At 39.8% G+C, this 27,472-nt stretch overlaps 1 protein-coding gene across 5 annotated transcripts in view; it reads left to right on the top strand.

Annotated features, from left to right (window-relative positions):
- Positions 1–27,472, top strand: part of DOCK8 (dedicator of cytokinesis 8) — a 241,736-nt gene that overhangs the window by 179,297 nt on the left and 34,967 nt on the right. For all 5 annotated transcript variants that reach the window (XM_059888931.1, XM_059888930.1, XM_059888932.1 and 2 more), the window contains 13 exons: positions 423–578; positions 2,421–2,560; positions 7,995–8,164; positions 11,613–11,755; positions 13,736–13,918; positions 14,256–14,388; positions 15,318–15,405; positions 19,126–19,222; positions 21,253–21,387; positions 22,379–22,531; positions 23,581–23,739; positions 24,359–24,459; positions 25,217–25,409. In XM_059888931.1, the coding sequence (XP_059744914.1) occupies positions 423–578; positions 2,421–2,560; positions 7,995–8,164; positions 11,613–11,755; positions 13,736–13,918; positions 14,256–14,388; positions 15,318–15,405; positions 19,126–19,222; positions 21,253–21,387; positions 22,379–22,531; positions 23,581–23,739; positions 24,359–24,459; positions 25,217–25,409 (1,851 nt within the window). The remainder of the gene's footprint in view (positions 1–422; positions 579–2,420; positions 2,561–7,994; positions 8,165–11,612; positions 11,756–13,735; positions 13,919–14,255; positions 14,389–15,317; positions 15,406–19,125; positions 19,223–21,252; positions 21,388–22,378; positions 22,532–23,580; positions 23,740–24,358; positions 24,460–25,216; positions 25,410–27,472) is intronic.

Genomic DNA, 27,472 nt, shown 5'->3' with positions numbered 1-27,472 from the left:
TATGGCCAGCTGTTAGACTGGAATCCTAAAAAGAACAGTAAAGTGGCTCAGTGGTAAAGAATCCACCTGCAATGCAGGAGACACAAGTTCGGTCCCTGGGTCAGGAAGATCCATTGAAGAAGGAAGTGGCAACCCACTCCAGTATTCTTGCTTGGGAAATTCCATGATCAGAGGAGACTGGAGGGCTACAGTCTATGGGGTTGCTAAAGAGTCAGACGTGACTTAGTGACTAAACAATGACAATGGATGAAAACTTACTGGACCTTCCCATAATGCAGAGCTTGCCATCTGTTGCCCTGTCCCACTCATTTTTATTCCACTGATTTCTGTAATCTGGGGAGAAAAGATAATTTTGTGTCTGTCAACCTCAACTCCATTCACCATAGAATAAAACCTCTTTTCCCTCCTCATTTTCTTACCAGCTGTCCGCCAAGCTCAACAACCTTCCAACGCTCATTTCCATGAGGCTGGAGTTCCTGAGAATTCTCTGCAGCCATGAGCATTACCTCAATCTGAACCTCTTCTTTATGAATGCGGATACTGCTCCAGCATCTCCCTGTCCCTCCATATCTTCCCAGGTAATCAGCTAACTGGAAAGTGTTTAAGCTATTTTGTTGAATTAGCTTGGCTTAGTCATTTATTCCTATACAGATTGGTCTTCTTAATTAGAAGAAAAATTAAGTTATTCAAACCAATTGATACACATTGTATGTGTTAATCCAGATACACATACGTATGCTACCCAAAGTTATTTCATCTAACTAATCATTTACAAGCTATGTGATTGTTTTCTGTCTGGGTTCAAGGGTCCCTGCTGAGGCCAGAAGAGCACAAAATCTATATGCACTATGAAAAATGTCTAATTCATAGAAAAATCACAGATCTTTTGCTGACAGTCTTTACTTTAGCTTGACAGTCTCCTTTGCTCACTTCCCTTTTCCTAAACCTTATGAAACCTTCCTTTCATAAAATTTATGAAATTACAGTTAGTTTCCTTTATATTGATTCCCAAATGATCTAGTAGTAGTTTTTAACATGGATACTGTATTGTATCTTTGAATGATCCTAGAACTTTCTGCTGATTCTGATATAGAATGAAATTAAGTACAAAATGATTCCACCTTGAATCATATTCTCGAAAATGTAGCTCTTGAAACACTAAAAATATCTCCTTGTAAAATAATCAAATGGTCTGTTTTATAGAGTATATTTCTAAAAATTCTTTTTCTTAATCAGCACAGAAGAGTAACACTTGTATTAATATTTAGAAATGAGGCTTTGACAGCATGGCCAGTCTCTTTTTGTAGATCAGTATTATGCAGGTTAGGTTTGGTGGGCCCCACATTTCACAGGATTTTAGGAGGTATTATACAAATATAGAATTCTGAAGACAAATCCATTTTAGAAACACGGTGTTAAAAGGTTTCTTTGCAATAGGCCATTGAAGAGTCTCTAACTTGTTTATATAAATTACAATGCCCCTGGGGTGGCAAAGGAAGGAGGAGGAGGAGGTGAATGATAAGCAGTACTTCCCAAAATGACTGGACTCTGGAAATCTTTTTTTTCCTCCATTGGTTTGGGAACTGGTGTTCTGTAGAAAAACTTTATAAAGTACTGCTGTTTAATAGTCATATTCCATATATAGGGAACAAATCAGTAGCTCAGAATAGCAGGCAAGATTTCTTCTTTTTAGGTTTTCCTTCAGATGCATTGTCTTTGATCCTAGCACAAAGGAGGAGGCTTATCTTAATAATTCTTTTAAAAATCTTAGCTATTCATGCCAGATGACATTCAGATTCAGACGTGCACCGCATGACCATCTTCCTGTGAACTGGGGAAGAGCTGACTTACAAGCAGCTGTTCCACACCTGCCAGCTCTGCCCCTCGTCCTCCCCCATATTCCCCTTCTGACCACCTCCCAGCATCACCAAACTGGAAAGGCTGGCTAGAGACATTTGTAGCTTCTTAGTGACATATGAAGTACGCCCTAAGATAAGAACACAGGTATTGGCCAGGACTGGTAAATGTGACACTTCCCTGCCTGAGGCTGCTTCTGGTTTCCAGGCCAGCAAAATTCAGGCAATGTAGGTAAATCATATTCAGAAGTGTAAACAGGAACCTTAAATAAAGGTGGCAGTCTGTTATAGAGGAATCACCAGCTCAGAGCCATAACATGGGGTAGAATCCCCATTTCCCTATCCAGATATGACCCTAGGATTTTAGTCTTCTTCGCTAGTTGAGCAGAGTGGACACTCTAAGTCCCAGTTTCTTCATCTGACACGTAGGGATGTGAGCAGTAACTGCTTCACTGCGTTGTGCCTACAGAGCCTGGCTGGTAGCATATGCTTGATGCATCCTCACCATCGTGGTGTTAATTCCAGTTCTTGTTGCTTAGAAAACTGCCCCTTACATTTCTATAGAACTCCAGCTCCTGCTCCAGTTTCCAGGACCAGAAGATTGCTAGCATGTTCGACCTGACACCGGAGTACCGCCAGCAGCACTTCCTCACCGGGCTTCTCTTCACCGAGCTGGCTGCTGCCCTGGATGCTGAAGGGGAAGGGTATGTCTCAAACATTTATAGTGGAACAGAAAGCAAAAAAAAAAAAGGATGCTCCTTACCAAATTTTTGCACTCTGACTTATCTTCCTTGGTGAAAAACTCCACCATTCACCAGCTCCAAGGAATAGAAGCAGCCACGTTTTTAGAAAGTGGTGCCAATGGGAACGTGGAAAGGCATGAGGGATGGAGAGTAACCATAAAACAGCTCTTTTCAACCGCTTATTCATTATGAGGAAGTTGCCAATTCTACCAAGGCCTCCAGTGGCTCAGACTGTAAAGAATCTGCCTGCAGTGTAGGAGGCCCAGTTCGATCCTCGGGTCAGTAAGATCCCCTGGAGAAGGAAATGGCAACCCACTCCAGTATTCTTGCCTGGAGAATCCCATGGACAGAGGAGCCTGGCGGGCTACAGTCCATGGGGTCCCAAAGAATTGGACATAACTGAGCAGCACAACTAAGCGACTAACACTTTCACTTTACCAATTCTACTAGGGTTCCCCGGGATGCTTGGCTAGTGAGCTGCTTAGAAACAAAGCTGTTTTTAAGGTGTACCTTGGGTGACCTGTATGCACAGAGGCAGCAGCCAGATGCCACTTGGCACACTGCTGACAGGGGCTTAAATCCAAGGAGTGTTAGGATTGGAAAATAATCTAGATTCAGCCCTGTTAGTGTTCAGGTTAGGCCCATGGAATTGAAGGAACTTGCCCAAAGTTACACAGCAGACTCAAGTCTAGAGATCGTGGTCTCCAGAGTCCTTCCCTAGGGCCCACCCTCTTGTACCACATTAGCTCTCTGCCTGAAAACCTACTCCTACAATGCCTACCTTCTTCCTCCCTCTGTTCAAGAAGTTTCTGAAATAGAATGTGCTGATTAGTGGCAGCATTGCTGTATGTTATAGATTGTTGTCTAATTCAAGATTCTGAAGTTTTCTCAAAGTATTTATAATTTTGTGACAAAAATAGGACATCTCTGTATGAAACAATTACAAGAGCACAAGTTTATGTAACTTCAGTAACAAATGTGTCCCAAATGCTTTGTCCGTACTGATAATGCTTAAGAGATGGTAGGTCTCTATCTCCCAGCAGGTCATGGTGGGAAGTCTGATGTTCTCAGCTCTGAATTCTGCCCCCTTCCAGAAATTCAGTCACCAAGAATATCCTTAGCTTCGTTTTCAAAGGCTTCAGTTTCATCAAACTCCTCCCAGTTTTCTCAGTGGAATTTTATACCCTATAGCTAACATGAATTTCCACAGCAACACGAAGTGCCTTGACACATTAAGCTGAGAATGTGCTGAGAAGGAGGCTTGTGCAGAAAGAAAATTGCCTTCACACACACACATGCACGCATACTTTATCGTGATTGTCCTTTGATAGCAGAGATTTCCATGATTTCTGAAAGCATGATACGCTTTAGTATCTACATGAGTGGTAGTCTCTGTTTTCCATTTCACTTCTAGTGAAACGTCTAAGCAACCAGGCTTTGCATCTGTTTTGATTCCTCGTAAGATCGTTGCTATTATTTTACTAATAAGAGAGTAGAGTATGTTCAGAGATCATCATGTAATTATGTTTAATCAGATAGGTCTATTTTCTCAAACACATACACACACACACACACACACACACACACACAGTACCTTTTCTACCCCCCAAAGGGTAACTAATTAAGAGCGTCACTCCTTTGGCAAAACAATAATTCCTGATTGTTGGGTTGTCAGTTGTTCTCCTGGAGAGTCATTAAAAATACCATCATGGACTTTATATATGAGCAGAAGTCTCAGAAACAATTTATTTTCTGATAATACATCCTTTTGATCAGTTCTTCCTTTGGCTGCCAAAGCAATTAATAGTCTCACCAACACCCACCCATCTGAGGCACAGGGCCAGTGGTACACATCTCAACAGCTGAACTCCTGAAAGGAGCCGTAGCTCTAGAGTCTAAGGGATCGCTGTGGAACCCTTCTTACCTGAGGGTATAAGAAGGTAACATCCATACGTCACTAAATCTATAGTGATTTTTAAGCATGTGTAAATTATCTAGCATTTTTGTGCTGTGCTACCAAATGTTTAAAGAAGAATTAACTCCAATCCTTCACGTTTTTCCAAAAAATAGAAGAAAGGACACCTCCAATTCATTCTATGAAGCCAGCATTACCTTGATGGCAAAGCAGATAAAGATATCACAAGAAAACTGCAGACCAATATGAATATAGATGTAAATATCCTCAATAAAATATTGGCAGACTGAACTAAACAACATATATTAAAAGGTTATACACCAAGGCTGCTGCTAAGTCACTTCAGTCGTGTCCAACTCTGTACGACCCCATAGACAGCAGCCCACCAGGCTTTCCCATCCCTGGGATTCCCCAGGCAAGAACACTGGAGTTGGTTGCCATTTCCTTCTCCAATGCATGAAAGTAAAAAGTGAAAGTGAAGTCGCTCAGTCGTGTCTGACCCTCAGCGACCCCAAGGACTGCAGCCTTCCAGGGATTTTCCAGGCAAGAGTACTGGAGTGGGGTGCCATTCTACACCAAGGCCAAGTAGGATTTATTCTAGGAATGCAAGATTGGTTTAGCATCTGAAGGTCAATTGATATAATAAAGGACGAAAACCCCACTCAGTCATCACAATAGAAGAATAAAAAGCATCTGACAAAATCTAGTACCTCTGGAAAACACTCCACAAACTCTGTAGGAATATGTGAGAATTTCCTCAACCTGATAAAGGCATCTATGAAAAACCCACAGCTAATATCATACTTATTGGTGAAAGATTGAATACTTTGCTTACAAGTATTTGCTTATAGGAGCAAAACAAAAATGTCCATTCTTTCTTCTTCTGTTCAACATTTTACTGGAAGTTCTACCCATGGCATCCATGTTGGAAAGGAAGAAGTAAAGCTGTCTCTGTTCACAGGTGACATGATTTGTTTATAGAAAATCCTAAAGTTCCCACTAAAAAAGCCATTAAAGGTAATAAATGAGTTCAGCAAGATTGCAGGATACAAGATCAATATACAAAAATTAATTGTATTTCTATACTCCTTCCATGAGCAATATAAAAATTTTAAAAATATTCCACTTAAAGTAGCATCAAAAGAATAAAATTCTTAGGAATAAATTTAACAGAAGAAGTTTAAGACTTGTTCACTGCAAAACACCTTAGAAAGAAATAGATCTAAATAAATGGAGGGACATGACATATTCATGGATCATAAAATTTAACATTGTTAAGATGGCAATAGTCTCCAAGTTGATGTACAAATTCAGTACAATTCCTCTCAACATTCCAGCTGGCCCTTACAGAAATTGACAAGCTGATACTAAAATGCATTTGAAAATTCAAGGGACTCCAATATAACCAAAACAGTCTTGAAAAAAAAGAACAAAACTGGAGAACTCACACATCCCACTTCAAAACTTGATACAAAGCAAAATTAATCAAGACTATGTGGTTCTGATCTAAAGATAGATGTATAAATTAATGAAATTAAATTGAGTCTAGAAATGAATCCTTACATTTATAGTCAAATGATTTTTCAATGAGAGTGCAAAACAATCAGTGGTGAAAGAGTAGTGTTTTCAAGAGACGGCACTGGGAAAACTGGATGTCCACATTCAAAAGAAGGAAAGTGGACCCCTATCTCACACCATATACAAGAGTTAAAGTATATCAAAGACCTAAATGTAAGTGTTAAAACCATAAAACTCTTAGATGAAATCGTAAGGGTAATCTTCAAGAAATATTATTAGGCAATGGTTTCTTAAATCTAACATCAAAAATAAACCCAGCAAAAGAGAAAAAGAGGTAAGTTAGACTCCATTAAAATTAAAACTTCTGTCCTTTAGAGGACATCATTAATAAAGGAAAAGGACAGCAAGCAGAATAGGAGAAAATATTTGCAAATCATTGATCTAATAAGGGATTTATGTCTAAAATATATTTTTTATGTCTTACAGCTCAATAATAAAAGAACAAATAACTCAATTTTTTAAAGAGCAAAGGATCAGAACAGACATTTTTCCAATGAAAATATGACCAATAAGCCCATGAAAAAGTTTTCAACATAATTATCCATCAGGGAAATGTTTATCAAAACCAGTTAAATACTCCTCTGTCTTTGTTCCTTTGGGCTGCTCTAACAAAAATAGATTAGGTGGCTTATAAAGCACAGAAATTTATTTTTCACAGTTCTGGAGACTGAGAAGTTCAAAGTCAAGGAGCTGACAGATTTAGTGTCTGGTGAGGACTCACTCCCTAGTTCACAGATGGGCATCTTCTTGCTGTGTTCCCCTGTGGCAGAAAGGGTTAAGTGAGCTCTCTGCAGTCTTTTTTATAAAGGCACTAATTCCATTCATGAGGGCTCTGATGTCATGACCTAAAGCACCCCCTAAAGGCCTCACCTCCAAACACTATCACATAAGGGATTAGGTTTCAACATAAGAATTTGAGGGGAGCAGATCATAGTCAGCTCTTAGCACCTGGCTATAATACAGAAGACAGATAATAACAAATGTTGGCAAAGAGAAGATAGAGCTGCTGGTGGGAATGTAAAATGATGTAGTTCCTCTAAAGATTAAATACAGAGTTGTCATATGATCCAATAATTCTGCCCTGTGGTAGATGTCTAAGAGAAATAAAAAACCTATACCTACATAAAAACTTATACAAATATTCACAACAGTGTTCATAAGTCATCATAGCCAAAAAGTAGAAACAACCCGAATGTCCATCAGTTGATGAATTACATAAATAAAATGTAGCCAGCTGGTAAAGAATCTGCCTGCAATGCAGAAGTCCCCGGTTCGATTCCTAGGTCAGGAATATCCACTGGAGAAGAGACAGGCTACCTACTCCAGTATTCTTAGGCTTCCCTGGTGACTCAGATGATAAAGAATATGCCTGCAATGCAGGATACCTGGGTTTGATCCCTGAGTTGGGAAGATCCCCTGGAGCCAGGAATGGCTACTCACTCCAGTATTCTGGTCTGGAGAATTCCATGGACTGTATAGTCCATGGGGTCACAAAGAGTTGGACATGATTTAGTGACTTTCACTTTAGCTAAATAAAATGTGATTGGAATATTATTTATTTAGCTAAATGTAAGTGTTAAAACCATAAAACTCTTAGATGAAATCATAAGGGTAATCTTATTATTTATAAGATTTATAAACACATTATTTATTTAGCTAAATAAAATGTGATGGAATATTATTCAATGATAAAAAGGGGTGAAGTACTGATTCTACAACATGGTGAACTTTAAACATTGTGCTAACAGCAGAGCCAGGACTAGACCACAAGCAGCTTGTCTCTGGATTCTGTACACCTCAGCCCTACTTTGCTTGGTTTTCATATCATCACCTCGTTGTTTAGGAGCATTCTGGTCAACCTTGCTTCACTATGGCCTTTGGCTTTTTGTGTTGTGCCAACAGGATCATCAAAGTACAAAGGAAAGCTGTCAGTGCCATCCACAGCCTGCTGAGTTCTCACGACCTGGACCCGCGTTGTGTTAAACCAGAGGTGAAGGTCAAAGTTGCTGCCCTCTACCTGCCTTTGGTTGGTATCATTTTGGATGCTTTGCCACAGCTCTATGACTTTACAGGTAATGATGCCTTCTGTTTCCTTCTTTGGATTGATGGGGGTTCCTGCCAGATTCACCACTAAAATGAGGTTTCCATTGCTGGCTCCAGGGCTGATATGCTAGCGTGAGCCCTTCCCACTACCACTGCTTTCCAAACCTTTTCAAACATAGGCCCTGGTAAGTGTATTTTTTAAGCCACATGTATATGTGTTTTTTTTTAATTGTTTGCTCATTCATTCATTCATTGGTCTGTTGGTACATAAACACTAAAGACCGTACACCACAAAGGATGAGAAAATAACAGAATTACTCCTTTTAGTGATCTGTGGTCTGACGTCTTGAAATAAAGTGTTTCTTCTCTTTTATTTTATGAGCACTTAAGGAAAGAAGCAGACTCAAATGAGTCTAAACATTTGTACCATGCCAAAAAATATATATATCATGTTGTCTGACACTATTAGGAAATGCTGTTATGGCAGAGGAATTTTGCCTTTAGCACTAAAAAGCTCATTAAGGTTGGAATTCAGTATCTCCCACTTGGCCACCAGAGGAAAGCATCAATTGTTAAAAGGCACCTCCTGAGTTTATTTGCATGTTACAGTGCGGATTAGGGAATGTAGACAAACAAAACCACCCTCACTCAAAAACAGCATCTTATCTGAGACCTGAGAAAGACAAATCCCATCTGCCTGTCCTTCCCATCTGCCTGTCCTTCCCCTAACACACACACACACACACACACACACTGCTGACTGCTTCAGGGTGCTTTTTGCTTTTTCCTCAGCGAAGGGAGGTGCTATTCTTCTAACTGACGCGTGGTTAAGTATAGAATCCTTGTAAGGAATCATGCTTGGAACCTTAGAACTATCATGGTTTCCTGCTTCCTCCAAAAGCAAAATGTCCTGTGTGACAATCATTTCTAAACTCCTTGTGGTGACAATCATTTAGCTCATAAAATGAGGGGGAAAATGGGCAGGGAAGTTACGGAAGCTATCTTAGCCCACCAGATGAGCTGGCTGCTCGGTAAGATGCACAGAGCTTCCTGTAGCAGTGCCTGAGTAAAGGGCAAACGGAGAAGATAGTTGTCTTCGGAATTTAAAGGTGCAATTCAGAGTATGGCTTTGCAGATCCCTTGTAGAATTTTGCATGGACATTTCAAGAAAGTTTCATTTGAGGATCTGTTATTTGTTTGTTCCCAAAGCAAGGGAATCACGTTAACACACATTATCCAAAGTTTCATTGTTGATTAAAATTTTCCAAATCAGCCACTTTGGATCATAACTTTTTAGCATTTGTTTGTTTGTGGGTTTTTTTTGTTCCCAGTACATATGAAAGTTATGCTTTCTCTGTATTGTGGTCTATTAAGCGAACAGTAGCATTATATCTTTTTAACTACAAACCTTATTTTTTTGTTTTTTTTTTCAAAATTAGTTATTTAATTGAAGGAAAATTGCTTCACAATACTGTGCTGGCCTCTGCCATACAGCAGCATGAATCAGCCATAGGTATACATATGTCCCCTCCCTTTTAACCTCCCTCCCACCTCCTGCCCCTTCCCACCCTTCTAGAGCACTTGGTCTTTTAAATCTCAGTGATTTCTTTATGTATGCACTGAACTTTATAGTTGTGATGTAGCTAACAAGTGGGAAAACAATGTAAATATTCTATTATTAAAGATAGTATAGTATATTTATTAGATATGAAATCTTTTGATTAATAAACTAAGAGTATAATATTTTTTAAAAAATACAACAGAATTCAAATTCCAGACCGTTTATACTGTATGTGACCTTTGGAAATTTCCTCAACCATTTAATGCCTTCCCTTCCTTTCCTCAGCTGTAAAAATGTGATAGCAATGTCTATATCTTAGGGTTTTGATAAAGAGGAAATGAGAGAACTTCTGTGAAAGCATCTTGGCAGCAAATATTTCTATCCTTCTCTCCTCTCTTTTTCTTGTAACCATGAGCCTATGCACATTTAGGAAAAATGAGAATGTATCCTCAAAGTAATCCTGATAATGTTATCAGGTCTTGAATAATTGCCACATGTTCTTCATTTCACTCTGTGCTTAAAAATTCTATTGACTTAAGAACAGTAGTGAATTATTTTTTAAAAATTGAGTTCTGTTTTTACAAGTTTGGCAGGTGAAAATCTGTTCACATGGCTATTTTTCTGAAAAATTGAAAGTCAAGAAACTATAATGTTGACAGGTCTATAAAATTATGAGTTTTTAATGGATCAGTCATACATGTTTTAACACATTTTCCTCAGAACTACTTAAACAAATACTTTCTATGTGTAATTTATCATGGTCATAAAAATAAACCTTTTCAATTGTGGGTCCCTATTTTGTTTGCATACATCTATACCTATATATAAATATATTACATGAGTATAATAAATTAACATTTATTTCAGACATTCAAAATCTAATAAATGATTGCTGAATTTGTAATAATGGCTTACTACTCTATAAGATAATTATTTAATTCTGTAACTTTGTATTCCTTTCTATTTGGCCATTATTTGAAATATATAAATGAAGTAAAAATACCATATTATAGAAAAGTATTATGAAAGCTTTGAAATTTTTTGTTTTCACAGTTTGAAAACTTAATTTCTAGCCTAATCTTGTGGGGGACATTTTGTCTCTTTTATTAGACTGCCTGCTTTTCACTATAGATGGTAACAGATAAATAGTGCTAAATGTCAGGTTTAAAATTACTATGCTGAAATCCCTCTACTAAGCATATTCCCAGAGAAAACTGTATTTCAAAAAGATACATGCACCCTAATGTCCATAGCAGCACTATGTACAACAGCCAGACATGGAAGCAACCTAGATGTCCATCAGTAGACGAATGGATAAAGAAGATGTAGTACATATATAAATGGAATATTACTTGGGCATAAAAAGGAATGAAATTGAGTCATTTGTGGAGATGTGGGTGAGCCTAGAGACTGTCATACAAAGTGAATTAAGTCAGAAAGAGAAAAACAAATATTGTATGTTAACACATATATGTGGAATCTAGAAAAAATGGTATAATTGATCCTGTTTGCAAGGCAGAAATAGAGACACAGACATAGGGAACAGATGTATGGGTACCAAGTGAGAAAAGGAGGGGTGAACTTTTTCCTGTCTCCATAGTTTTGCCTTTCCAGATGGACTTCTTTCACTTAGTAATATGCATTTAAGTTTCCTCCATGATTTTTCATGGCTTAATAGCTCATTTCTTTTTAGCACTGAATAATATTTTATTGTCTGAATATGCCACAGTTTTTTATCCATTCACCTATTGAAGGACATCTAGGTTACTTCCAAGTTGTAGCAATTATGAATAAAGCTGCTGTAAGCATCTGTGTGCAGATTTTTGTGTGGACATCAGTTTTCAACTCCTTTGGGTAAATACTAGGAAGCATGATTGCTGGATCATGTAGTAAGGTCAATAATATTTTGATTGCAGCTGCAGAAGCTCGAGGTGGAAAAAATCGTGCCAATGGCTCAGATGAAGAACAAGAAGGGACCAGTGCAATTAATCAGAATGTGGCATTGGCTATAGCTGGAAATTTTAATTTGAAGACAAGTACAACCATGTTGTCTTCCCTGGTATGTTGGTCCACATTTCTCCTGTTTATTTTTTGTTTTGAGTCTTTTCCCATCTATTAATGGATGTGTTCCTAAATTCACCTGCCAGAACCCAGGATAGAGCAGGCAATGAGATTTCTGCCTTATTGCTCAATGCTGGAAGAAATTGTGTGAGGCTAGTAGTTGAGAAGGAAAATGACAAAGGGGAGGTAACACAGAGCCAGACAGGATTCTGACAACAGCAAGAGCCTCACAGAACAAATTCAGGCAATTTCAGTAGTGTTAAGTTCAAGGTTTGGAAAACTAAGAAAGATGAACTTGGAAAATCTGAAATATTGTAAAGGAGATCAAACCAAGGATCCCTCAGGTGGGAGGCTTGCACTCTGTGGAATCTACCTCTGTTCCTTGCTGAGCTCTGACAATCCCTTTGCCAAGACAGAGCTGCATTCTCTTGCTTAATTTAAGTTTGCATTTCAGTGTAACATTCATATCTGCAAAGAACTCAACCCAGTTCTTTCCTGGGAAGACAGCCTCTCAACCTATAATTCTGCTTGGCTGAGTGACTGCCTTCTCTTCCCTTTAGCACTCCCCAATTCCACCCCACCCCACCCCCCCGCCACCCTCTAACACACACCCATAAGAGTTGAAGGCCAGGAGGGGAAAAAGAAAAGACATGGATAGTTGACATTACTCATCCTACAGCTGAACAAATATGATGTACTTTCTGACCTCCTCTACCTTTCTAATATCTGTCTTACCCAAATTGGCTGCTTCAGGTGGTATGTGCCTTTTACATTCTTGTTTGTCTCCAACAGAAACTCAAAAGTCCAAGGTTCACCTCTTAGAAGATATTTCCTATGAAGTTATAATACATTTAAAAATATTACTTCTTGTGGTCATACTCAGAAAAACTAATGTTAAAGTAACTTCGTAAACCCTATCCTCCACATTCAAACCGACCATTCCCCTCACATGTGAACTAACACCTCTCTGCAGCTTCACTCCTACGTTCAGTTGGGTATTAGCTGCGCCGAGTGAATCACATGTTGTCCTTTGTGTTGTTTGGATGAGTGACAGAGAGTGTGCTCAGCGCTCTAAAATGAACACTGTGGCCAAAGCATGAGAGCAAATAGCCTGAGCCCCCACACCCTGTCCCCAGGAAAACATAAATTGTGGTTGAAGCTCTGTCCTAAAGGACTCCACTGAATTATGTATTTGATTCATTTGCTGAGCAGTTCATGACCCTTATACTTTGGACTCTGACAAAGAAGCTAAATCTTGAATAGTTAGGGTATTTTGGGAACCAAGCCAGGGTAGTTATCTGCTATAAATCCAACCCTGCAGTTTCCGGTGTGAAGGAGATATACTTGATTTTAGCAGCTTGGAAGCCCTTGTGGATTACTGAGATTGGGTGGGGGGAGGGCATGGTCAAGGTCCAGGGCAGACCACCAGACCACACTGCTCCTGAAACAGACTGCTGCTGCTGCGTCACTTCAGTCGTGTCCGACTCTGTGAGACCCCATAGACGGCAGCCCACCAGCCTCCCCCGTCCCTGGGATTTTCCAGGCAAGAACACTGGAGTGGGTTGCCATTTCCTTCTCCATTGCATGAAAGTGAAAAGTGAAAGTGAAGTTGCTCAGTCGTGTCGGACTCTTAGTGACCCCGTAGACTGCAGCCTACCAAGCTCCTCCGTCCATGGGATTTTCCAGGCAAGAGTACTGGAGTGGGGTGCCATTGCCTTCTCCGGCTCCTGAACAGAGGGTGTCCACAATTATGTGGCTGAAAGCCTGGTTAGAATACTGCCCTGGACCAGCCCCTTTTCCCAGCAGCCCAGCTCAAAGAATACAGCTTCCACTGCCAGGAGAAGGCAGAGTTCCCCTAAACAGACCCCAGCCCAGGAAGAAGTACAGACACTGTGTATTAAGAAATCAGCATTCCTTTCATTATGTCTGCTGCTCAACCTCTTCCCTTGCATCCATCTCCCAATCTGCCTCCTTCCAGCCCTACAAGCAGTACAACATGCTGAATGCTGACACGACCCGAAACCTCATGATCTGCTTCCTGTGGATCATGAAAAATGCTGACCAGACCCTCCTTAGGAAGTGGATCGCCGACCTGCCATCCATGCAGCTAAACAGGATTTTAGATCTCCTTTTCATCTGTGTCTCATGTTTTGAATACAAGGTATCTCTCAAGTTCTGTCTTGTCACTGTTCCCCCTCTGTTTGGGCAATGGCAGCATCCTTAATTTTGTCTTATTTCTGTATTTAAGTCTATAACCTATTTGTATATCTGTATCCTATCTAGATATGATAATTCCACCAGGAAAGGATCTCTGTCTTCTTCAGAGAGAATGTCATTCCCATTGACAGCATTTCAGCCAGAGGATCCCCCAGAACAGGGTGTCTTTGTAGCATATGTCCAAACTGGCTGATGTCACCATGGGTGTTCTGTCTTTAGGATTCTCCCCGTGAACAGAGAGCTCCCCAAACTTAATGTCCTCCTGCCTCTGTCCTGTCCAGGGAAAACAGAGTTCTGACAAAGTCAGTACCCAAGTTCTGCAGAAGTCGAGGGATGTCAAGGCCAGGCTGGAAGAGGCTTTGCTCCGTGGGGAAGGGGCCCGAGGGGAGATGATGCGGCGCTGCCGGACTCCAGGTGTGTTGGGTCAGCCCTTCCCTGCTCTCTGTCAGCAGAATTTGGTACCCTTTGTGGGAAGGAGCATCCTCCCCACATGATGAATAGACACCACCACTTTCTTAACACGTGTGATAATAGAGACAAGCAGATTCTGGGATTCGGCGCACAATGTATGTGATGTTAGCCACATTCCTCTAAGGGAAAGCTCCTTTCCTGAGATCACAGGAGCCCTGAAAATGTCCTCAGATGGCATCTTCTGTTTAAAACTTACTGGTGGTAAAAGATCCCATCCAAGAATATGAGTCGTGGGATGATGAATGGTGTCTCCCTCATTTCTCCCTGGGATATTTGAAGAGTCTATGTAGATAGTCCTACTTATAGTTCTGGTTCCAAGATCATTTCCCCAAGTCATGCAGGGTTTACTAGAATAGGTCCAGTCCCCTCCTGCGGTGGTCTTAGAGGGTCCTACCCCACAGTCTGAGAGTGATCTCCAGAAGGCTGAGTTCGTCTCTTTAGGGCATATCAGCCTTATCCATTGTGCTCAAGGAAAACAAAGTGATGGTTCCTGCTCTTCAGTGGGACACGGTGGCAGGGAACTTGGAAGGAGCTGAGCTTCTCAGGGGTGGTTGAGCACCCTTTTTCAACACCAGCACTCTTCATAAATAAATAATATGGGGAGAAACCCTGATTTCACTGAAACCCTGTGTCCATGGGAGATGTGCTTGCCAACACTCCAGAAGGGCTTCTGAGGTCTGGCCTGTCAATCAAAGAGCAGACTAACCCATCCCAGATTTGGTTATGAGTTTGGCCTCCCACCAGCACCAGCATGGATTCTAATTATCTGGAGAAACAGCACTGAGTCCCTTCAGTTGAGCTTGTTACAAAACTTCTGGTTATCTTGCTACTACTGCTAATCAAATTCCTGTTGTGCATTTCTTAACTCCTAGGGAATGACCGATTTCCAGGCCTAAATGAAAATTTGAGATGGAGGAAAGAGCAGACACATTGGCGGCAAGCTAATGAGAAGCTAGATAAGTAAGTCACTCAGCAACTTTGTGCCACTTTTACCTGAAGTTCAAAATGATTTTTCCCAGGCTACTTGTGTTACTGAAACAACTACATCCTTCCAAGGGTAAGAAACTGAAACATCATTATCTGTATACATTTAGTTCATCCAGGGTTCCAGGATAATCAATGATATAAAGAGTTATGATATCCAGCTCTTAAACATTTATCACATTAATAAGCATTTAAAGAAAACTAATGTTTAGCAATCTCAGCTAGCTTAACAAAAACTGCTGATGAGTCAGGACAGGGTACCCAGGACCACATCATTTCAATCCATATTTCCACTCCACGAATGTGTACAAAGATGTATATTCAGGGATATTTATGTCAGCATTACATAAAAAAATTTTTTTAAATTGTTGTTTAGTCACTAAGTCTTGTTCAACTCTTTGCAACCACATGGACTGTAGCCTGCCAGGTTCCTCTGTCCATGGGATTTCCCAGGCAAGAATACTGCAGGGGGTTGCTATTTCCTTCTCCAGGGGATCTTCCTGAGCCAGGGATCAAACCTGAGTCTCTTGTGTCTCCCAAGTCTCAGTGTGCCTGCATTGGCAGGCAGATTCTTTATTGCCAAGCCACCAGGGAAGACCCACACAAAATTGAAACATTCTAAATGCTAATAGGGAAATAGATAATGAAATATTAGGTTGGCATTTAAATGTTTCCAAATCATTTTAATGATATGGGAAATGCTTTTGATTCAATGTTAAGTGAACAAAGCAGAGTAGACATTTGTTTTAAGAGTATAATTTTAAATCTCTACACATAGTAGATATATTTTTTAAAGACTGGAAGGAAATTTACCAAAACATTAACCACGATTTTCTTTGTGTTGAGAATGTTTGTGAAGGATGTTTTCCTTTTTATACTTTTCTGTATTTCCTACAATGAATGTGTATTATGATATATTATTATCAGAAAATAATGCTAAAGTAAAAGAAGAAAAACCTGCTTGGGTTGCAATATATGCTATATCCATATTGTAGTATACACAACAATTTGGACCTATGAAGGCTCAAACTAAATTGTCTGAATAGATAGCACATATTAGTATCTGCTGTTCCTCTTAGCAAGAGGTAGCTTAATGAATCCTGGGGTTCACTGCTGAAACATTATATGGCTTAAGACAACCCCTCCCCACATGCATACACTTGACAAGGCATACGCAGGGTATCCCCATGGTATATAAAACATCCATTATAAGGAGGGGTGGGGGATGAGGTGGGCTTGAGTAGCAGTGTTTTTTAATAAATAAATATGTTGCTATCTTTGTTGTTATCACAAGAATGGATCATTCTGGTTCATTTATGGGACTTTTGGAAGTCAAGTTTATTTTAAAACATTAAGGAGATAAATATTTTAATTATATGTGTTGCTTGTATAGCCCAGTTGTTGCTCTTAGGAATCATATCCATTTGCTTTGGGTATTTTGTGCTTGTTCTAAGTTCCCTGAACTGATTTATAAACTATTGATTCTGAGAGTCTGTACGTTTTAATTTAGGCATTGAACACCACCCCGCCCCCCACCACCATCACACACACAAATTAAAGAACTATTGCATGTAGTTAATTAACACAGAACTGCTTAGGCAGTTAGGCCATCTACTCCATGAGATTAAAAGAAGAGCCGAACAGAAAGCACGATTGCCTGGGCTGTGTAAGTGGGTGTTTGGGGAAATCTTCCCCTTTTGTCACAGAAACAGCACAGTACTGAGGCTTTCCACACAGGGCACACCAAACCTCTCCAGGTCAAGTCAGCCCTGAGCTGCGCTTTGGGCTGCTTGTTGCCAGAGGTAATGATTCACTTCTGATCATCTTCATGGGTGATTTTTTAAAAGCGAAACCGTAGTAAATTGTAACCGTGCAAGTTAGCTGTTTAGGAAAACTTTTGTAATTATACCAGTGGTGTCTTTCACCTTCTTTTAGATCACTATTCAATGATTTTGGCTCTGTTTCTTTTAGAGCAGTCATTTTCAACCCAGCTGTACATTAAAATTGCCTGGGGAGCTTTAGTAGCCCCCAGTGCTCAGATGTACCTCAGGCCAGTTAATTCAGGATCTCCAGCAATGTTACTCAGAAAACAGTATGTGGTGAAAGCCCCATTTGATTCTTGTGAAGTCAGATTTGAGAACCATTGTTTTCAAGAAATAGCTGATAGGCTTTTTAAATCCATATTAGTGGTGATGATAGTTGTACAATATGAGTATACTTGGGACCACTTAACTGTACACTTAAAAATGGTTAAGGTGGTAAATTTTATGTTGTGTGTATTTTGCCACAATTGAAAAATTTGGAAAAAAAAAAACCCAGATTAGGTCACGCTAGATCTGCACTGTCTAGTACAGTAGCCATGGTAGTGCAGTAAGTGAAAATATACATGTCAGATATTGAACTTAGCACAGGTAAAAGAATGTAAAATATCTCATTAATAAATTTTATTGTGATTACACATCAGCAATATTTTTGATATATTGGGTTAAATAAAAATATTAACATTAATTTCACCTGTGTGGCTACTACAAAATATAAAATGACACAAGTAACCCCCCATTATGTTTCTGTTAAATAGCTTTGCTCTAAATCTAAACCTACCAGTGAATTAATAAAAAGAAGCTTTTCTGTTTCACTTATTTTACATAAATATTGTCATTTGGAGAATGAGGAAAAAATATAGAGCAGCTTGGGACCACAGAGCCTATTCTAGGCATGAAAATATTTAAAACATAGAAAGTGTCAATTCTGAGTCCTTGATGGAACATAAGCAACAGCAATGCCCCCATCATTGGGTGAAGGGACTCGAGCACAGCTAAGGGATGATCTTGGACCAAGACTTTTGAGCTTATATCAGGATGCCTTAGCCCCTGTGGCAACACTTCAGCACTGGGACGTCTTGAGAAAGTCGGTTCTTCACACTTCCCTTTCCTGGCCACTAAATTTGAAGATACGAAATCTCTCTTTCTAGCTTCACTTGAAATTTATGAGAATGGATGAATTAATACATAAAACGCTCTGATTCCTTAAAAAAAGAACCTAATAGAAAAGTTCCACTAGGTAATTTCCCATTCCCTGGTGGGTAATAACCACTGACATCCAGCAGGAAGTTAGATGGTGTGCCTGACAGGCATGCAGCCTTGCTTCCATTGGAAAAGGACAGAAGGCCCGTACTTGACTGTGCAACCCCAAAGTAGTCTTTGGAAAGTCAAGACACTGATTCTTCCCTGACCGCTTCTGAAACATCATCCTTTCCTAATCCAGCAGCATTGTGATTAGCCAAATTCACATCAAACCCAGTCTTGTGTCCTCTAGCTTGTTGCAGGGGCTTCTTGGCTCAGGTTGGGAGATGATTCTCACAGGTGAAATGCAAGAATGACCCTCAAGCTTTAAGCAACAATCTGATTGGCTGGCCTAATTGCTAGTAATAACCAATAATTGCTCTTCTACCCATTTGTTATTTTTATAATTGTCATCATTCTTCATAATAGTGGGGATGAGAATGGCCTGGAGCCTCTACCTAGAAAATCTTTTAACCAGGCTCCAATTACACAAGTTGCCAGTGACCAGCTGCTTTGTTTTCACTCCTAGATTGACTCTTCAGAAGATTTCTTTACACTTGGCATGTGGATTACCATCATCAGGAGATGACCAGATTTGATGTGCACTTTAATTTGACCTCTTTTTGTTTCTTAGAACAAAGGCAGAGTTAGATCAAGAAGCCTTGATCAGTGGCAATCTGGCTACAGAAGCAAATTTAATCATCCTTGATATGCAGGAAAACATTATCCAGGTGAGGACAACAAACACCTGATCTGTTCAACATGAATATGTCCACTGGAATTTAATAAGAATCCTGTATAGAAAATTGTGAAAAATAAGCGTGATAGAAAATGCTTTTTGTTTAATGAAGTCAGGAAGTTTACTATTTACAATGAAAGTGAATCACTCAGTTGCATCCGATTCTTTGTGCCCCTGTGGACTGTGCAGTCCTTGGAATTCTCCAGGCCAGAATACTGGAGTGGATAACCTATTCCTTCTCCAGGGAACCTTCCTGACCCAGGGATCAAACCCAGGTCTCCCGCATTGTAGGTGGATTCTTTACCAGCGGAGCCACAAGGGAAGCCAGATAAAGGAAGTGACATTGCAAGACTATTTACAGTAGTGAAAGCTACTTACAATAGCATCCACCTTAGAAATTCCAGAAATACTCAAACAGGACATTCTTCTGGATGCATTGACTTGATGTTCACTTGGAAAGACTTAGGTGCTTGACAGACTGACCCTCATAGTTAAATCTACTTGAGCATATGCAAAGATTATAATGTGAGTGGTGGGCTTATAATTCAATACCTGTAATAGTTGTGGTAGGTAGGTTTTCATGTTTGTTTTTTTGCTAGGTCAACCGCCTTTGAATTATGGTTGATGTCTGTATGGGAGCTAAGATTATGACTGGACGAAGTAAAAAGAGGGAAAAGTGTGATTAATGATGTCTGTTTTGGACACAAATTAATGAAGAAAAATAATCTGTACCAAGAATTTGCCAACCCTGCTGTAGAAAAGTGTTATATCACTGTGAACTTTACAGTAATGTAGTTCACCATACTAATTTCATCTTCTAAGTGAATGTTTCCAGAAATTCTCAAGACATCTAGGTGATAACGTTTTTAGTTTAACCTCAAAAATGAGTCCGTACATGTTTCCAATGAAAAAATCATTTATTAAAATGGATCCAGTATTGTTTCTAGGGCCAGAAAAGGAAATATCATCAAAACACAGTTGAACCTTAGTAATCCAACTTTTGTCTCTTAAAATGTAATTATTGTATAAAAATAAAGACAAAAAGTATATGGTATCTTTGATCAGATCAGATCAGTCGCTCAGTCGTGTCCGACTCTTTGCGACCCCATGAATCGCAGCACGCCAGGCCTCCCTGTCCATCACCAACTCCCGGAATTCACTTAGACTCACGTCCATCGAGTCAATGATGCCATCCAGCCATCTCATCCTCTGTCGTCCCTTTCTCCTCTTGCCCCCAATCCCTCCCAGCATCAGAGTCTTTTCCAATGAGTCAACTCTTCGCATGAGGTGGCCAAAGTACTGGAGTTTCAGCTTTAGCATCATTCCTTCCAAAGAAATCCCAGGGCTGATCTCCTTCAGAATGGACTGGTTGGATCTCCTTGCAGTCCAAGGGACTCTCAAGAGTCTTCTCCAACACCACAGTTCAAAAGCATCAAGTCTTCGGCGCTCAGCCTTCTTACAGTCCAACTCTCACATCCATACATGACCACAGGAAAATTATATCTTTATACAATACTGCTTTGAGTGCTGTCTTCTTAACATCGGTGCTCAAAATGTACTTGCAGTTTCCAAAGGCAGTTGAAAACTGTTATTGACATTGGTGGTATTAGTCCTGCTGCAGGTGATGAATAAGCTTCTCTTTAGGAACGTCCACTGCCACAGGCAACCCCTGGGAGGCCCACAAGGAAAGCTGTGCCTTGTATACAAGGAAAAAGACCTTTCCAAAAGCTCACCCAGGATGAGGGGAAGGTGTGCTTTATAGCTAGAGTTAGCAGCCTGGAATAAGGTGTAAATTCCAAATCAGTTGGGAGTTTTGGAATAAAGTCATGTGGAAATAGGGCTTCAGCACTCCTGGTGATGTACTGTATGCAGGGTACTTTCTCAAACCCTTAAGATCATAGACCAAGAGATGAAATGTCAGCGTCACTGTGCTAATTGCCAAAAGTACCTACTTTTGTCTTCCCCTCTCAGTTCACGGGCATAGCACAGGGATTCATCGATGCTGTTGTTCTCTTCCCCCAGGCGAGCTCGGCTCTGGACTGTAAAGACAGCCTTCTGGGAGGCGTGCTAAGAGTCCTTGTGAATTCTCTGAGCTGTGATCAGAGCACCACATACCTAACTCACTGCTTTGCGACGCTCCGTGCTCTCATTGCCAAGGTAAATGTGGGATGCTTATTCTCTTACTTTTTATTAAGAGTTAAGATTCTCATCAGTCTAGCTTCACATTTCTTGCTTCAGGTGCACGAAAACCCACAGACCACCATTGCGTTAAGTGACCCTGGGGTAAAAGTCTTAAGTCTCGTTAGGAAGGAAGCAGATACACTGATTCTGTGAGACTCACCAGTGCCTCTCACATTAGAAATGTGGGCCCACTCACTGAAGACATGAGAGTGGAAATCAATTGAGCAGATTTGTTTTTCACCTTTTTTTCATTAATGTCTTACGTGAATGAGATTCAGTTCCTCTGCATGACTCCCAGTAGTGAGTCTTACAAAATGTCACATCATAAAATGCCAGAAAGTTTAAAAATAAATTTCTCATAGCCTGAAGAATATAGATTTTCCTAAAGTAAAATGGTGTATTGCAGATTTCTGTGCTCCACACTCCGCCCCCCCCAATCCCTTTATTAAAAATCTTGGTTGTTGACCTCTACCTGGTATCTTTTACATTTAGAAAGTGGACTCCTGGGGCTTCCCTGGTGGTCCAGTGGTTAAGACTCTGCATTTTCAGTATTTCGATCCCTGGTTGGGAAACTTAAGATCCCATAAGCCATGAGGCACAGCCGAAATAAAGTGGACTATCTCTGCTCTCACCTGTCGGGATCATTTGCTCTTAGTCACCAATAATTTCCAGGGAAACATGGAATAATTCCTTCAGAGCTGTGACTTCACCAGGGAATGCATCCTGGCTAACCATGCAGATAATTATGTAGCCTTGCTCTTTGTAAGCAGTTCCTAATGAGATCAAGTCAACTCCATTGCATTAGTTCATCTTCTGACTCAAGTAACTCATTATCTTTATGAAGCAGTGCATTAACTCTTCTGGGCTTTGCTTGTCCAAGCAGACATTTACATATCTCAACAGGCATCTGGTCCAGAAAGGGTATGAATGTGCCAAGTGATGTCTAATGCCGCTGCGTCTCTCCTAGTTTGGCGACTTGTTGTTTGAGGAGGAAGTGGAGCAGTGTGCAGACCTGTGTCAGCGAGTGCTGCACCACTGCAGCAGCAGCATGGACATCACCCGCAGCCAAGCCTGCGCCACTCTCTACCTCCTCATGAGGTTCAGCTTTGGAGCCACCAGCGTAAGTGCTCAAGGGGACCTAGGATCAAGAGTCAGTGCAAAGCACTGGTAGAGGAAAAGTGTGTACTATTGCAGTTGACTTCTGCCCTGTGTGAAGGGAACAATGGACATGTAGATGGATAGCAGCTTTTTTCTGAATTTCCATCTGGAAGTAAATTATTAAGACTGATGAAAGCAGTGTTTTCCATCAGTGTGTTTCCATAAGAAATGAATGGCTGTGTGTAGATTCAAGGTTGTCATCTGTGGGTGAAAAATACAACAGAATTAGGACTTTGGAAGAGCTTCTCTTATTTCCACATTCTGATTGACTGGTACCAGAATGACCTGTGGAAGAGATTTGAAATGATCACTATCATCTATGCCTAAGTGTTCACTGAAGCTTAGTAGCCTTTGGAATTCAGCCTTATTACAGCACAGTCTTAGTTGATCTAGATTTTGGTGTGCTGTTTTGCAGTTTACATTTGTGGTCATGTTAATGAGCGTGTTCAACTATATTCAAAGATAATTTGGTCCATGGAAGAAAGACAGGGTCCTCAGAATGTATTAGGTATAGCTATTGAAAAGCCTTTAGGACATTTATCAGAGCCCCTTGGAATCACCATATTTTTCCATGGGCCTAGAAGGAAAGGAGAAACAGAACGTCACTGCCTACCCAGAGTCCAGAAATCTCAGAAATCTTGCCCATATAGATTCTGCTCCTCTTTGAAGTTTAAATAAAGTTCCAAGAAGAGGAATCTTGGCACGAAAGGAGACATTCTGTAACCCAGCTGTGTAGGAACCTTTCAGCGTTACTGCACAGAGCTGGCCCAGTGCTCAATGAAAATTTAAAGGGAGCTGACAGATTTATGTCAGAGCAATACCCATTTAAACCATTTAAACAACAATATGAATCATGAGCAAAGTATGGCTCACATTTCATTGGGAAAAAAGGAAATGATTGAGCTTGGGTAAAGGAAACACTAGACAGTTATTGCTGTCTGGCTCTACCTCCTCCGATTATCTCCTAGCTGACTGCTTCTTGTTTGTTCCACCATTTTTTCCCTGACTCAGAACTTTGCAAGAGTAAAGATGCAAGTAACCATGTCTCTGGCATCTTTGGTGGGAAAAGCACAAGACTTTAATGAGGAATACCTGAGAAGATCCTTGAGGACAATTTTGGCCTACGCGGAAGAGGACACAGCCATGCAGACCACTCCTTTTCCCATGCAGGTAGACCGAAGAACATGCTTTGTCTCATACGTGGGTCTGGGGTCAGCCAGTTTTAAACCTCTGTGTGTGTGTACACACATACATATACATATATATATACACACACAAACATACATATATATGTGTGTGTATAAGATATATAACATAATATATTTTATATATTATATAACTTTTATTAAATATAATTATGTCATATGATACAGATAATTATGCAAAATATTGTCATACGCATTATATGGAACCTAAGCTGAGGTCCTAAGCTGCCTCCTCGTTGTTATAAAAAGCCCTGATGTCCAGAGTACAGTTGAAGGCTTACATGTTACAAAGAACTGAAACTAATTTCACCAAAAGAGTATTGGAGAGGGAAGATAGTATAAGGATTCAGGACTAATACATGGATGTCAAAGGCCAACTCACATGTAGGCCGTGGCAGTGCCTGGACCTGCAAAGATGAAGGTCAAAGAGGATGCAGTCTAGACTTCCCTCCACCTGTGATCTATCCTGTCTTAGCAAAGCCTGCTCATGACTGCCCCTTGGACTCTCAGTGCAGTCCTCACTTTTTGTTACCATGATCTACATTGCTAAGGTTGTTTGGGGTATACACTTTTTTTTCTTCCAGGTGGAAGAACTTCTCTGCAATCTGAATAGCATCTTATATGACACAGTGAAAATGAGGGAATTTCAGGAAGATCCTGAGATGCTTATGGATCTCATGTACAGGTGAACTTTTCTGATAAAATCAAAAGTGTGTTACTTAAATATCAAGGGTTTGCCACTATGGAGTTTTTATGAATATAATTATCATAGGAAATGTCGCTACACTGATTTGGCTGACATCCAGAACTGTACTTAGAAATTGGTAGAAAATCATCATTTGGAGGGTGTTGATTCATGTACATGTTTTCAGAAACAGTTCCCTGATTTAAAGGGAGGTATATATTTTTAACATTATTTTCTACTTACCATAGAATGAGAGAAAAGAACTATCAACTGTTACGTGAATTATATCTGAAATTTTTTCCATTTACATTCAGACATGCATGTAAGTTTCATTTAGAAATCATATTTTACTCTGTAGTTTAAATTTTTGCTTTGTAATCCTTGTTTTAGGAGAAACTACTTACAAAGACAAAATTGTTCTGACATGATGTCATAAGAAGGGTAGTACTTTTTGTCTTCTGTTATTATTTTGAAATAAAGGAAAGTAAAGAAAGAACAGTTACTAGTGCTCCATTCAAATAGACATCGTTTTATCAGGTCTTTTCTTCCCCCATAAATCTTTAACTAAATGATACATTCTTAGGGTCCTACACACCCTAGACGTGAAATTCAAACAGTTGGACTTATACATGTTTGCCTTTTCTCTTATTTTCTGAACATGCAGGCAAAACTCTCAAGGGAAAAAAAGTGTCCATACCCAATAGAAAAACAGTATCACTAACCAGTTGTCTTTGAAACTTTCGAAACCCATCTTCAGAATTGCCAAGAGTTACCAGGCCTCTCCTGATCTGCGGCTGACCTGGCTCCAGAACATGGCAGAGAAACACACCAAGAGGAAGTGCTACACGGAGGCCGCCATGTGCCTGGTCCATGCGGCTGCTTTGGTGGCGGAATATCTGAGCATGCTGGAGGACCACAGCTATCTGCCCGTGGGCAGCGTCAGCTTTCAGGTGGGGGCAGGTTCACCTTTTCCTTTGGTGCAGTGGCTCTCATCTGGGGGCATTTGCCAACCTCTGAAAATATTTTTGGTTGTTACAACTGAGGGCGGGAGGGTGGGTACTAGTGGCATTTAATAGGTATAAGCCAGGGGTGCTGCTAAACACCCTACAATACATAGGACAGCTCCCACCACAAAAAAATTATCTGGCCCCCAAATATCAATATTGCCAAGGTTGAGAAGACCTGCTTTAGTGTATTACATTTGCCTCTTCTAATAGCTTTACCGTCTCGGGTTTTTTTTAAATTATTATTTACAGTAAATATAGATTTGATAGGCATTTTGACATTCCTAAATACTTTCATATCCATGATTTCATTTGACCTTCTCCGTAAACCAGTGAAACAGACAAATAGAGCAGATATTATTACTCCTGCTGCACAGATAAATTGAGAGAGCAACTTTTCTAAGGTCATTTAAACTCTTTCTCAAAGACTTGTAACTGGCACAGTATACTGACAAATGTGAAAGTATTTTTTCCAAATATTGGAGAAATTATTCCCATCCAGGCCCATTCCTTTGATTACACTCCCCAACTGTTTAACATCTTCCTCTCTAATCTAAAATTGAGAAAGAACCAAACTGACCTGGGAAGGAAAAAAGGGCTGAATCAATACTGTCTTAGGATAAGCTGAATATTACCCATAGTTAGCAATGGGAAATTGTCTGCTAGGTCTGAAAGTTGGTTCAGGTTGCAATGCTCAGTGGTCACTTGGACTGTTTTTGGTGAGTACTTTAAACAGTCTTTAGAGGAAACAAAAATTTTATGGGTACTTTTAGAGGCCTAATCCATAGAAATGACCATTCCTGAAACCTGTAACAATATAGTACAGAAAGAGAGCCCTTTTCAAGGCAGACTCACAGAGTTGTTTACAAGCGTTTGGATTATTCCTGTTTGGATTTACGGGACTGATTTTATAAAAGGCTTTATTCTCATTGTTGCTCTTCAATTCAGTTTTGTGATGCTGTGTGAACCAGAAAGAGGAGATAATTCAAAGTAGCTTTCCCAGGCTTAGAAAGTAAGACACAAAAACTGCTGTTGGCAGAGCCAGGAGTTTCTGATTTCCTGGATACTGTTCACCAGGCAATCTGGGTATTGCCTCATATTATTAATTCCTCCTTTCTTATGGTCTTCAATACCAATACTATTTGTCATTTCATTCTCAGCAAATAAATTTTATTCTCAATTCAGAAATGTTCATTATAAAAAGCCAAAAATTTAATTCTTACCCCAAAAGCATAAAAATATCACACCTGATTTTGAATCATACAATAATGAAGAAAGGTATAAAAACCAATTTTAGATATATATATTTTTTTGCCAAATTAATTTTGACCATTTGATATTAGCAAGGAAAAATATAAGTACTACTCTTGCAGTTCCCAGAAATCTTTGGGCTTACCACTTAATGTGGAATTATATCATTCTTTTGTCTTGTTTCATTAACTAAACTATTACTTATAAACTTTAATGCCTTTTTCCCACTTACTGTATTTTATTTTATATTCATCACTTAAATATTAATGGCATTTAATTATTGTTTCATGTTTAGTAAGCCTTGCAATTCTTATTTCACCTAGAATTCTATTGCTTATAGAAAGTCATACCAAGGTGAGTAGAATAGTTATTCTAGAAACAACAGAAAAACTCCCATGTTGTCCCTATGTGGGGGCATATAGCTCTACTTTTTCATAGATCTTTATTCACTCATTCATTCTTTTAGGTGATATTGAGCATTTATTTTGTCCTCACGGACTTCACATTCCAGCCAGAAAGTGAGATCATATAGCTAATTCTTCCATTTTTTATTCAATTACAATTATGGTAACTGCTGTAATAAAGAGGTACAAGAAACTGTGAGTATTTATCATGTGACCCAGCTTGGGGGCCATGGAATGTTCAAAAAGACAAGGAAGGGGAAGGGGAAGGAATTGTGAAGAGTGAGGTCTTCAACACACAGAACATGGTGAGAAGAGAAGCCAAATTATGCTGATGCTTATGAACCAAGTCTCCTT

Source organism: Bos taurus, chromosome 8 (assembly GCF_002263795.3).
Source record: "Bos taurus isolate L1 Dominette 01449 registration number 42190680 breed Hereford chromosome 8, ARS-UCD2.0, whole genome shotgun sequence".
Classification (NCBI taxonomy): Eukaryota; Metazoa; Chordata; class Mammalia; order Artiodactyla; family Bovidae; genus Bos; species Bos taurus.
This window is presented reverse-complemented; position numbering and strand designations above follow the sequence as displayed.